The sequence below is a fragment of the Dendropsophus ebraccatus genome, chromosome 10 (assembly GCF_027789765.1).
Source record: "Dendropsophus ebraccatus isolate aDenEbr1 chromosome 10, aDenEbr1.pat, whole genome shotgun sequence".
Taxonomy (NCBI): Eukaryota; Metazoa; Chordata; class Amphibia; order Anura; family Hylidae; genus Dendropsophus; species Dendropsophus ebraccatus.
Genome location: NC_091463.1, coordinates 50,091,641 through 50,105,244, shown reverse-complemented (window position 1 = coordinate 50,105,244; position 13,604 = coordinate 50,091,641). Strand labels below are relative to the sequence as shown.

Below are 13,604 nucleotides of genomic sequence, written 5' to 3'. Positions count from 1 at the left end.
CTGAACCCGATTTATCGGCATTTGATTAGCGGGGGCTGCTGAAGTTGGATAAAGGTCCAAGGTTGTCTGGAAAACATGGATACAGCCAATGACTATATCCATGTTTTTTAGATAGCCTTATGGCTTTATGCAACTTCAGCAGCCACCGCTAATCAAATGCGATCGGGTTCGGATGGACTCGAGCATGCTCAGGGTTCGATCATCTCTAATTATCAAATTCTTTATTTCACAAACCAAGGGCAGCATTAGGCTAAGTTCACACTGAAGTTATTCTCTCCACCACAGTTCCGTTGAGCTGTTCAGTTTTTAAAGTACATAAACAGAATCTGACGTATCCATCCAACGCCCCATTAATTTCTGTGTATTTTTATTGTGCTCCGTTTGCATGTATTCTGTCAGTGTTCTATTTTTCGGAAAAGAAAAAAAAATCCTGCATGCACCTTTTTTTCCTTCTTTCAAAAAACGGACCACAAACAGAAAGTGCACTTCAGTCTTTTTCACTCAGTATATGCAGAAGAAGTGAGGAACCAAACTGATATGCAAACAGATGTTCACTGATGCAAACCGATGTACAAAAGTCAGATTTTTTAAAGCCAAAGTGCAAACGGACCACTAGTCTGCATCAGTCTGCCCATTAGTTTATGCTTATCCCTTGAATTAATATAGACGGATCCGTTAGCAAAACACTAGTGTGAATCCAGCCCTACAAGTAGAAAGGGACACAAACACAGCCTTGTGCTGTGGTGAGTGCCGCTGTATTATATTTCTTCTCTGAAACTTGTGCTATAAAAAGTTGCCAAGAGGTCACTGAAAATTAAATCCAGGAAAAAACTGTGACTGTATTGTAAGTAATTTCTTATCCTTTATATCATCAGTGATATCTAATGATAGGTACTAGTATGGGGGGATGTTTATGTGAAATTCCTCCCATGTTGCTGCACAAGATTTATTGAGGGCTACACTCCTTTAGATGAATACAGACCATCTAAAGCCCCACTACACGGGACGATGAGAAGAAGCAAGCGAGCATCGACCTGTCAAGTCAGCGCTCACTTTCTCCTTGTTTCCCGATTGCTCGGCAGGGAGCGGGTAAGAGTCGGGGGTGAACGCAGCAGATCGCTGCTATTGTGATGGTTGATTTTTCAACATATTGAAAGACTACGATCAGCCAACATCGTGCATGTCGGATGATCATTGTCTTCTATTACCCAAAGCGATTATTGCCCGTAACAGTCGGTATCTGGCCTTAAGGCTGCAGTCCTACATCTCAGCAATAGATTTTAATTAAAATTTAACTACAAATGGTAATAAATTAAACTCACAGGGAGGCAAAGCCCCTTTAAGTAATGTTGTACCCCTCCCTGCCCCCTTAGAAAGAACAGTGCAGACCAGTTGTATGATTTTTGTTGACCCAGGGCTTTGCACAAACATTTCTGACGGCACTAGACGGAGCCCTTCGTGACTACATCCCCCACGTATTCATAACAAGAACACAGACTATTCCCTGCTGTTCCCTTCTCTGACCTGCCATCCATCCTGGTTTAGGACATGTAGACTACTCTGGCACCTCTCCATAGAGATCTAATATTTCATCTCCATTTACTTTTTTAAAATCTGAATGGAGGAGAAAGAGACTGAAATATCAGGCGTGTATGTTTACTGACATATTCTTGTTTCTTTCCCTCCTGTATACTTTCATTTATACATCGGCCATGTCTCACCATTTATTTTTGGTTTCTTTTCTTTGCAGCTCAAATACTTCTATTCTACTTTTTACTGTATGCATTTCTAGCTGGGATGTTTGCATTATGCATATATGGACTACTTCTGACTATAAGCCCATATGTACCAACATACAGAGACAGAGTTTTTCCACCAGGTATGTTCTTTTTTATATATTTTTTTTTTTTACTTTTTTGGAACAATTTGTATTTGGTCACATACATAAATGTTATACATAGATTTTACTCTTAAAATAAAATGTGCTTTTCTTCTTAATCTCTGTTGCACTAGGGCATCTTTTACTTTATCTGGTAACACCTCTCGCCACTCCCTTAAAGGGGTACTGGTGTCAGAAAGTTATAAAGATTTGTGATTTACTTGTATTTAAAAATCAAATCTTTGCATACTTATCAGCTGCTGTTTGTCCTGCAGGAAGTGGTGTTTTCTTTTCAGTCTTACACAGTGTTCTCTGCTGCCACCTCTGTCGGAGACAGGAACTGTCCAGAGCAGGAGAAGTTTTCTATGGGGATTTGCTGCTGCTCTGGACAGTTCCTGTCTCGGCCAGAGATGTCAGCAGAGAGCACAATGTCAGACCGAAAAGAAAACACCACTTCCTGCAGGACATACAACATCTGATAGGTATGGGAAGACTTATCATTTTTAAATAGAAGTAAATTACAAATCTATATAAGTTTCTGAAATGAGTTGATTTGAAAGAAAAAATTTTGCGCTGGACAACCCCTTTAAACACAAAAATTATCCATAGCTGTAGAATGAGCTGCAAGCGACGAATACACCACGTACTACATTTCTATATCAGGAATGACTGGTTAAATGGCGATAGTCCAATGTGGAAAGATCAGGACTATAGAGAGGTTGTTTAAATCTTAGGCTTCAACCCTTCAGTGATCATTTCATTGTAACAAGCACTGTGTTGAACCTTTTTCAAAAGTGGCCGTTGCAAATTCCAGAAAACTGTTGCCTGGCATTTATTCACATTGATATATAAATAACTTCTGGGAATGGGTGGTTTATAACACAGAATTAGTATTGCCTAATCCAACCTACTTGGGCGTATGTAATACATTATAATTGTTTTGCTGAAAGCACAGAGACGAGTTCTTATTTGCGTTTACGTGTAATGGGAACATAATCCTTCATTGCACCAGCGTAAAGCTACATGTTCCTATTTTTGAAGCAGGAAAAAAATGTTGGCCCTGAGTTTATTGGTCGTGTTAAAGGCCATTGCACATTCCTCTGGATCATGATAAATAGGATGAGACCGGACTCTCAGGGTAACCTTATGAACTCCATTTAGCCCTCTCTGCAGTTTCTCTACACTCTGATGAGTGACCTTGCAGGGTAACCATAGCTCTCAGTGACTTCACTTCCAGACTGTGTTTACTAGTTTGTATCTTACCATCAGTGTCAGCGCACTGTTTATAACCGACAGAAAGTAAAGGCACATTTACTTATGATTATGATTCATGCATTTCTCTACAAAATTACCACTTCTACTTCCAAAGGGAAATGTAGTCCCGACTACACTTTTGAGTCCCGGGGAAAGTTGGGATAATAGACTAAACATTGATGAGGACTATAGTTGGTCCTTTGAGGTCAGTACTGTCGGCACACTGCAGACATGCCTCGGTACATCTCAACAATAAAAAATTTACGTACCCTAAAAATATTATATGAATGGGGCCTAAGATAGTTCACAATACACAAGTTACAATACAGCACAGTATCCCACTTCTCATCACAACTTCTTCAATTACTTGTGAGTAATTAAACCCTGATGAAGTCTCTGTAGTCAAACCATAGTTACCATAAAGTTACGTATAACACGCTAGAAGGACCGCATACCCACATCCTATCAACATAATAACTAAAAGCTATTAGTCCCTGTAACGCTGTAAGTTTTGTTAAGAAATGAGGCAGGTGTGCAGCAGTAATCAGCTGATCTCCACTTCCTGTCTCAGTCTCCTCACACAGGAAATGCCTGCTCAGCCAATCACTAGGGCTCAGCCATTGTCAAGACAGTAGCTGCAGTAGCTTCATCATCCAAGTGCTCAACAATGTTCCCTAAAGTGATAATGTCTTTAAAGGGATTGTGTCAGCTGCAATACATGTTTTAAACTTCTGACACTGTTAGATGCTGTTAGGACAAGGAAACACAAGGTACCTTTCCTATATCCTATATATACTTTCTTACTCCCCTCCCATACCTGACCCTGCTTAGGACTCAGCTTCCAGGGGTCCACCAAGCAGGGAAGGGGGAGAGAGCAAGCATTATAGCCTGCAGCAAATCATGAGATTGAGAACGCCTCTTTGACTCCTTGTATCAGAGAATAAAAGCACTGTTCTACATCCTGGAAGCACAGACAGATATATGAAAGGTTCGCTTTAAAGAGAAACAAACATATGTAAGGCTATATTCCCACTTTGGGAATGTATTGGGTAAAGGCATTCATCTTGTTAAACAAGCAGACACTAAAAATGATCATGATCTTTATTAGCGTCTCTCTATATAACGAGATGGCCACCTTTCCCCGTTCCTAAAGTGGGAACATAGCCAAAAGAAGGGTAAATAGCATGCATCCACAGAACGCTGGTTTATTTTTTTTTTTGTTTCAAATCAACTAGTGTCAAAAAGATATATCGATTTGTAATTTACTTCTATTTCAAATATTTAATCTTCCAGTACTTATCAGCTGCTGTATGTCCTGCAGGAAATGGTGTATTCTCTCTGACACAGTGCTCTTTGATGCTAACTCTGTCTGTGTCAAAAACTGACCAGAGCAGGAGAGGCTTTTTGTCATGGACAGAGGTGGCAGTAGAGAGCACTGTGTGAGACTGGAAAGAATAAACCACTTCCTGTAGGACATACAGGAGCTGATAAGTACTGAAAGATTGAAGATTATGAAGATTATGTTACCGGTTCATTTAAAAAAAAAAAAAACAGCAAAATGGTAATTGTATTTTGCAGGTGTAACAATCAGGCCACTGGCAAGCGGATTTCATTTTATGTTCAATTCTTCAGAAAACAACACATGGTCACCGTATGCTGTGGGTCTGCACACATTTCTTAAAGGTAAAAGTAAAGTCAATTTTTTGGTCATGACAAATTGTTAGGACAAACTCATTGCTGTGTTCATTGGACCTTTCAAAGGTATTTGATTCTGTGCTGCATGAAAGGTTGGTCTATAAAATGAGGATGCTGGGACTAGGGGAAAATAAATGTAAATGGATAAGTAACTGCCTGAATGATAGGAAACAGAAGGTGGTCATCGCTGGGGCAAACTCAGATTAGGTCACTGTTACTAGTGGAGTACCACAGGGGTCAGTGGTCACTTTTTACTATATTTATTAATGACCTTGTAGACATTAAGCTGGGTAAAGTAATCACCACAGAGGGTGATAATATAATATTACAGAGGGATTTGAAGAAGCTGGAGGCTTGGGCAGATACATAAAAAATTAAGTTTAATGTGGATAACTGTAAGATTATGCATTTGAGCCATATAAATAAGTACATTAATGTGCTAAATAATAAAACATTTGGGTAAAACTGCTTCCGAAAAAGACTTGGCGCTATTGGTGGACAGTAAACTGAACTTTAGTGATCAGTGCCAGGCAGCAGTTGCCAAGGCTAATAAAATAATGGGATGCATCAAAAGAGGCTGAGATACTGAAGATGAGAATATAGTTTTGCCTTTTTTATAGATCACTGGACAGACCCCATATGGAATACTGTGTGCAATTTTGGGCACCGGTATATAAGAAGGACACAGCTGAACTGTAATCGGTGCAGAGGAGGGTTATCAAGACAGGTTATCAAGCCAGGGGTTATTTAGTTTAGAAAACAGACATCTTAGGGGTGATCTGATCACAATGTACAAATATATGAATGGACAGTGCCAGTGGCGTAGCTACCGCGGTTGCCACGGTCACCGCCGCGACCGGGCCCGCCACAAGGGGGGCCGCGAGGCCCTCCCGATCAATCACTCTTGTGACCGCAAGCATTGTTTTGCTTTCGGTCACAAGAGTCTGGCTCCGTCTTCTCCCGGCTGCTGCGCGGCTGCCGGGGGTGTCGCGTCTTACCCCCGGCAGCGCGCGCATCCCAGAGCTCCCTGGGAGTTCTGGGATGCGCGCGCTGCCGGGGATAAGACGCGACACCCCCGACAGCCGTGCAGCAGCCGGGGACAGACCAGGAGGAGAGAGGATCAACGTGGGAGCGCGTTGTCAGGTGAGTTAAGTTTTGTTTTTTATCAGCCTGCAGGGTGGGGGGAAAGAGGGGGCATCTATGAGGGTGGTGGGGGAAAGGGGACCATCTATGAAGGTGGGGGGAAAGGAGGGGGCCATCTATGAGGGTGGGGGGAAGGAGGGGGCCATCTATGAGGGTGGGGGGAAGGAGGGGGCCATCTATGAGGGTGGGGGGGAAAGAGGGACCATCTATAAAGGGGGGGAAAGGGGACCATCTATAAGGGAGGGGGGGAAAGGGGACCATCTATAAGGGAGGGGGGGGGAAGGGAACCATCCATAAGGGAGGGTGAGGAGAGAGGGGGCCATCTATAAGGGAGGGGGTAGAGGGGGCCATCTATAAGGGAGGGGGTAGAGGGGGGCATCTATAAGGGAGGGGGTAGAGGGGGCCATCTATTTGGGGGGGGGGGGGGTAACAAAGGGGGAGAGGGAATACACAGAGGGGGGCATATATTATTAGGTGGTCACATAGAGTCAGGGCTTCCCACTAAATGAGGGTGTAAAGGGGCCAATACAGATGTGCAGTGTGTATAGAGGTGAGGATGGTGTCAGTGTGAGGAGCCTAATATGTCTGTCTGGCAGATTCTGTGGATTCTTGGCTCGGAGAAGTTCTCATAATGGCCCAGGACGGATGGAGAAGATGAAAAGGAAAGAACTCTGATCAGAAAAGACGTCTCCTGTGAGTCACCTGATATAACTGCACTGTAATGTATATGGTGTATAGAGCCTGTGTAGAGCTGGGGCCACCTCTATATGACTGGATGAGGTGATTTAGTATACTGGATTTGGTCAGTAACAATATGGTGGTGATGGTCGTGGTTGTGGTGTGGCGGTAATGTTTCCTTCCTATATACTGGTATTACTGGTAATATTGGTCTCAGTATACAGGATTTGGTCGGTAACAGTATGGCAGTAATAGGTAATATCTGTCTTGGTGTGTGTGTGTGTGTGTGTGTGTATATATATATATATATATATATATATATATATACACACACACACCAATAGCATCACTTGGTTGTGAAAGGAGGGGGGGGGGGCAAGTTGGCCTCTCGCACCAGGGCCCAGGGGACATTAGCTACGCCCCTGGACAGTGCAGAGATCTTGCTAGGAATTTAGAAGAAAGGAAAGGTTTCACCACCAGCCCAGATGTGGATTCTTTACTGTACCAGCAGTGAGACTATAGAACTCTCTGCCACATGATGTTGTCATGGCTGATTCATTAACCCCTTAAGGACTGGGCCAATTTAGTTTTTTGCGGTTTTGTTTTTTCCTCCTTGTGCCTAAAAGGCCATAGCACTTGCATTTTTCCACCTAGAAACCCACATGAGCCCTTATTTTTTGCGCCACTTATTGTACTTTGCAATGACAGGCTGAATTTTTTCATAAAGTACACTGCGAAACCAGAAAAAAATTCAATGTGTGGTGAAATTGAAAAAAAACACAAACGCATTTTGTTTATTTGGGGGATATTTGTTTTTACGCCGTTCGCCCTGGGGTAAAACTGACTTGTTACATATGTCCGTCAAGTTACGTTACGATTACAACGATATGTAACATGTATAACTTTTATTGTATCTGATGGCCTGTAAAAAATTCAAATCATTGTTAAAAAAAATATGTTCCTTAAAATCGCTCTATTCCCAGACTTATAGCGCTTTTATCCTTTGGTCTATGGGGCTGTGTCATTTTTTGTGCCATGATGTGTTCTTTCTTTCGGTACTTTGATTGCGTATAGGCGACTTTTTGATCACTTTTTATTACAATTTTTCTGGATTTGATGCAACCAAAAATGCGCAATTTTGCACTTTGTTTTTTTTTTTTGTGCTTACGCTGTTTACCGTGCGAGATCAGTAATGTGATAAATTAATAGTTTGGGCGATTACGCATGCAGCGATACCAAACATGTTTATTTATTTATTTTTATTTATAACATGGAAAAAGGAGGAGGGGGCTTTTTATTAATAACAAGACTTTTTTTTTACACTTATATTAGAAGCCCCCCTGGGGGACTTCTAGTGTAAGTACACTGATCTCTCATTGAGATCTATGCTGCATAGATATACAGCATAGATCAATGAGATAGGCACTCGATTGCTTCCGGCTGCAGCAACCGAATGCCGAGCCCGGGATCAGCGCCATTACGGGGCAGACCCCGGCCGAAGCAGGATGTGTGGATCCACCCCACTAGACACTAGGGATCGGTTGCATAGGGTAATCGGATGCAGCTGTCAACTTTAACAGCTGCATCTGATTACCTGATTTGTGGGCACGGCGATCGGACCGTGCCCGCCAATAGCCGCGGTCCTGGGCTACATGCGGCACCCATGACAACAGCGGTTCAGAGCGGGGTCGCCGCGCGGCCCCGCACTGAACTCCCTTACCGACTGCAGGGCGTTAAATAAGGGTTAAATAAGTTCAAGGGAGGCCTGGATGCTTTTCTTGAAAAAGATAATATTACAAGTTTTTGGCACTGGATTTGTGATACGTTGATTCAGGGATTATTCTGATTGTCATTTTGGAGTCGGGACGGAATTTTTATCCCTGTGATGGGGCAATTGGCATCTGCCTCATGAGGGTTTTTGCCTTCCTCTAGATTAACACAGTAGGGTTTCAGTAGGTTGAAATTTATGCACTGTTGCATATTTTCAACCTTATTAACTATGTTACAAAAAAAAAGGTAACATAAAAATTCATGCATTATTTCCATATACATGAGACACTACCATGGAAAGTTTACATATTTCATCTATGCAGAAGAGATGGGGAAAAAAAACAATCCCTGCTGTTTCCAACTATCAATGAGATCAGCAACTGAGGAGCGCTTAGGGACTTTCTGTATTAGGAACAACTTGTCTTTTGCTCTGTTATTTTAGGTGTATTTGTATATTTAAAGAGAGCCTATTTAAATCCTTTAACTTTCCATATTGTAACAGTAAGCCTAAAAAAGAATCTCAGTGTAACCAGTATGTTTGAGAAACATGCTAAGTTGGTTTCAGATAGCAAAAATACCGCTACCCTTTAGGCTGGCTGCGACAGGGGTTACACAACGAAAAATTGCAATGTCGCACTCCGTAACTTGAGATGGTTTTTTTTTTAGTCTGTCCGGTTGCAGTCAAAGTATGTTGTAGCTCTCAGTGTGACCCCATTTACTTCTTTAGGTGTGACACAGCAGGACTCACAGAGTGTGACCCCTGGCACGCCCAAATTCATTGCGTAGTCCAAGAAATTTTTTGGGGTTCCTCAGCTGATAGCTGCCCCTTTACACTGGCCAATTATTGTCAGTGAGCATTCCTGCCTGTAGATAATTGGCATGTGTAAAAGGACCTTAAAGTGAGCATACTGTATGCTGTTTGCACCTTGAACTCAACAACAAAGTATGCAATAAGCTCCTAAGCTCCCTCTAGTGGCTCCTTTATATAGTCAGCATGTTTTCTTTTCTTTTAACTACCACTATCAAGATATTTTTTAAAAGGGATATTCAGTTGCATAAGGAAATGCCTGCTCAGCCAATCAGTGACCACAGCAGCCATCCACTGATCAGGCTGAGCAGGTATTTCCATGTCACAATGTGGGAACCATAAACCACAGTTTTTTTTATATGTGTGTAATATACTTTTTTTTTTTTTTTTCATAATAGACTATAATGATGAAAAACAAATAGCTAGAAATATTGAGTGCACGCCAGGACAATACTTCCTTCAAGAAGGAGAGGAACATGAGGAAAAGAAAGCCTGTCAGTTCCGCCGCTCACTACTGAAGAACTGCTCTGGAATTGAGGATCCAAGTTTTGGCTTTTCTCATGGGAAACCGTGTGTCTTACTAAAGATGAACCGGGTAAATAAAGCTGAAACAGTTCCACTATGTTTTCTAAAGGGCAGGGTGGTCATTGCTCATACAAGTGGTCTATTTCCCTTTCTGCATAGAATTAAACATCCTGTTTCCATAGAAGATAAATATAGAGAGCAGATTTTCATAAGTTAGAATAAAAATCATCAGTAAAATGTGGCAGGTGTCTGTTCAAATATCTTTAACAATTTTTCTAAGTGTGAACAAACAAATAAAACAATAGGCAAACAATCTTTATAAAGCTTGTTGTCTTCCTAGATTCTTGGGTTTAAAGCTGGTTCTGGAACACCAATAACTGTGACGTGTGGAACTTACGTAAGTAAAATGTGTCAGGTGTGAATGTCAGAATATTTTTTTTGGCTGCTTATTGTCCAGATTACCTGTCTCAGTGACTTCATCAGAAATTATAGGGCCCCATTAAGCAAGATGGCGAGGATGTTAGCACCTTTATAGGGAGGAGTGGCCAGCAAACAGACAACATGGAGCACAGGAAGCTGTCATACATCACTAGAGGCCTAGGTTGGGAAAACTCCAGAAATAGCAGAAACAATAAAGATGGTGTCGGTGGCCAGACTGCTAGTAGGGGATGGAAAACTAGGCACTTACCTAAGACTTTCTTAGCGAAACCATAGATGTACCCTAGAAGTAACTTGAAAGTGGAGCAGAAATCATTCCCTTTCTCCAGTGATCGAGCAGAGTAGTTACCTATATTCAGGACCCTACCAGCAACTCAGTTTGGACATTTGTATGGTCATATTATTTGGAAACTGATTCACAGTTTTAATTGGAAACTAAGTGACAGTATTGCTAAGGAAATATATGGAACTCGACGGTGGTATTTCTTGGATGTTATGCCAATGAATTATTTGGTCATTATTTAGTATTATATTGCAGCATTTAAATCGAAGCATTTGGGTAATAATTACATATGTATCTGGTTTTCATTTTCTAGAAAGGAAATGGTAGTGATTTAGGAACCATTAACTTCTATCCAAACAATTACTTTGACCTTATGTACTACCCCTACTATGGCAAGCTCACACACGTAAGTATATTGTCTATAAAAATGTATATGTAAACATTTTTTCTCATTGTTTCCCTAACTTAATTGCAATACAAGTGTTACTCCCTCAGTAACCAATCCATTTGGGCACTAACCTTTTTTTTTGGGGGGGGGGGGCAGGTAAAGTTGCAATTTTTATCTGATACCATTTTGTGGTTTATAAGGAAAAAATTCTAATTTGTCAGTAATATAGTTATGACCCCTGTGTAAAACATAATATAGTTCAGTTATCATCCCTGTGTAAAACCTAACATAATTTAGAGGCCAATAATCTTTCTTGTGTTTATTTCATGGGTAAAAACATGGTGTCTGGCAATAAAATGTAGCCAACTTACTGGCTTTCAATTGCTAGGTCTAATTAAAGGAAAAGTCAGGCGTTTTTGAAAATTGATTTCAAGTAACAACTTACCTCTCCCCGTGCCCGCGGTGAGAGCCATTAGACTCCCGCTGGAAGTCATTTTCCCCTGAGTTGTGATGACGCCACAACTCGGGGGGAAAAGGCCTGTCCCGGCTGATAGACTGGCTGCTCAGCCAATCAGTGACTGGCGCGGTGTCCTGCCCCAGTCACTGACTGGCTGAGCAGCCAGTCCATCACCCGGGTCATGATGTGGACACCTTGGAGATCCCGGAGCCCAACAGGGGTCCCACGCCCGCTCCTGCCACTAACCGCAGGCATGGGGAGAGGTAAGTTGTTACTTGAAACCAATTTCCCCCCTTCTCCTGCCGGCTTTTTAGAAAACACCGGTCTTCTCCTTTAATTTAGCCATATGGTTGCTAAATGTCCGTATTTTATTTTCTACGCTCTGTACACTTCTGCTACTGATCATTAGTTGTTACATTTATAATCATTTAAACCTTATTTACGTCTGATGAGGTTGAGACCTAAGAGTGAAGAAATCTTGTATCACATCTAACCACTTTTTCTGTTTCAGGTAAACTACACGTCTCCTCTAGTTGCGATACAGTTCACAGAGCTGACCCCTAACCATGACATCACCATAGAGTGCAAGCTAAATGGACAAGACATTATCAATGACCATAAGACTGACCGCTTCCTGGGCCGAGTAATCTTCATAATGAACATTGGATGAATGGCCTCAGATTTAACAACCCTGGAAATTTACAACTGCTCATGATCAGACTATTACACCTTTTCCCTTTATTGCAGCAGTCAGTTTTACCAGTGCTGATATCTAAATGAACCAGTACATCCTGTACTATGCCACTAGTTGTGGGATGTCCTTCTGGGTGCTAATTTACCAAATTAGCCTCAATAAACTAGTGAGTGATGAGCACTATAGGAAAATGGCAGTAAAATAAGCATGCATAAAACTAAAACCTATAGAAAAGTCATAGTTCATACCCACCATGCACAGCTGCCTTCTCTTTAAAGGAACAGCCAGTCAAGATTTTACTGATGGTCTGTTGAAAACATTGTATTACTATTAGTTGTATCAGTGATAGTTCCTTAGAGTAATAGTTATTGTTATATTTAGAAGTTTAATTTAGATTTAACTTTTTTTCCTAAAAGTTTACATCCCATATTTAGTTGTCATAGTTTGTTATATAGAAGAGGGGACAAGCCAACAAAGTATAGACTGCATAACATAGTATAAGGTATTAAGGGGGAACTCCAAACAGCGCAAGGTTCTTACCTATGTTTCCCATGACATTCATGTGGCTTTACAGTAGTCCTGCTCCTCTGATGCAGTGTTCTGCCTGTTCAGTCTCTCTTGCTGTTCATCTTCCCCTGCACTGCTACCAGACTACATTTCCTAGTAGTCTTTGCAGTGCACGCTCAGAATGTCTCGTTTCCTCCATTATAGTAACCACCTCTCACACATGCCCCGCCCCTTTACTAACATGGTGTCTATGTCATGCCCCGCCCCCTGTCACATCTGCATCCTCAGTTTGTGCTCAGCAAACAAACTGAAATAGAGATAGTGGTCACATGGTCTTCATCTTCTACTAGGGAACAGCAGAGGGAGCAGGAGACAAAGTGGATTGCACAGAGGCCAGTTTTCTTCACTTCCTGGATGTCAATCAACTACCAGTGCTGCAGACCTGCACTTACATGGAAATACAATATATAGAGACATCTATATAACTTTCAATGTACTTTTTAATAGAAAATCATTTTGCCTATCCGGAGTTCCCTTTTAAATAATTTGAGCCTAGGTTAAAGGACAACTCCCGCGGGACCCCCCCAAAAAAAAAAAACACAGACACACACAGACACCATACTCACCATCCCTCCGGTGACGATCGCCACTCCATTCGCCCGCCGTCCGCCTCACCGTCACCGCCATCCAGCGATGTCTCTGTCTTCCGGGTCCTGGGGATGGAAAAGGCTGCCAGTGCGCTTGCGCACCGGCAGCCTTTTCATTGGCTGGAGCGCATCACATGGCTTCCAGCAACCTCAGCCAATCAGGGCTGAGCAAGCTGGAAGCCATGTGATGCGCTCCAGCCAATGAAAAGGCTGCTGGTGCGCATGTGCACCAGCAGCCTTTTCCGTCCCATTCACTCTCTATGAAGACGCCGAGGAGGAAGAAGACCCGGACCGCCCCCCGGCTCTGACGTCGTCGTCACCAGATGCCGCCCGGGAGAAGAAGACCGTGACGATCGTAATAGGTAATGTATATATTCTTTAACTTCCGGGCGGGGGGGTCGGGGGTCCGAAAGTGGGGGAAGGGGGCCAGAACGGGTA

The 13,604-nt window shown here is 42.3% G+C and overlaps 1 protein-coding gene across 2 annotated transcripts in view; it reads left to right on the top strand.

The window, feature by feature from the left end:
* The window catches only part of ATP1B4 (ATPase Na+/K+ transporting family member beta 4), a 30,277-nt gene extending 17,203 nt beyond the window's left edge, over positions 1–13,074 (top strand). For both annotated transcript variants that reach the window (XM_069985799.1, XM_069985797.1), the window contains exons 4-9: positions 1,751–1,879; positions 4,712–4,816; positions 9,626–9,822; positions 10,093–10,149; positions 10,787–10,879; positions 11,830–13,074. In XM_069985799.1, coding sequence (XP_069841900.1) covers positions 1,751–1,879; positions 4,712–4,816; positions 9,626–9,822; positions 10,093–10,149; positions 10,787–10,879; positions 11,830–11,988 — 740 coding nt within the window. In that variant the 3' untranslated portion in view covers positions 11,989–13,074. The remainder of the gene's footprint in view (positions 1–1,750; positions 1,880–4,711; positions 4,817–9,625; positions 9,823–10,092; positions 10,150–10,786; positions 10,880–11,829) is intronic.
* The last annotated feature ends 530 nt before the right edge of the window (positions 13,075–13,604 follow it).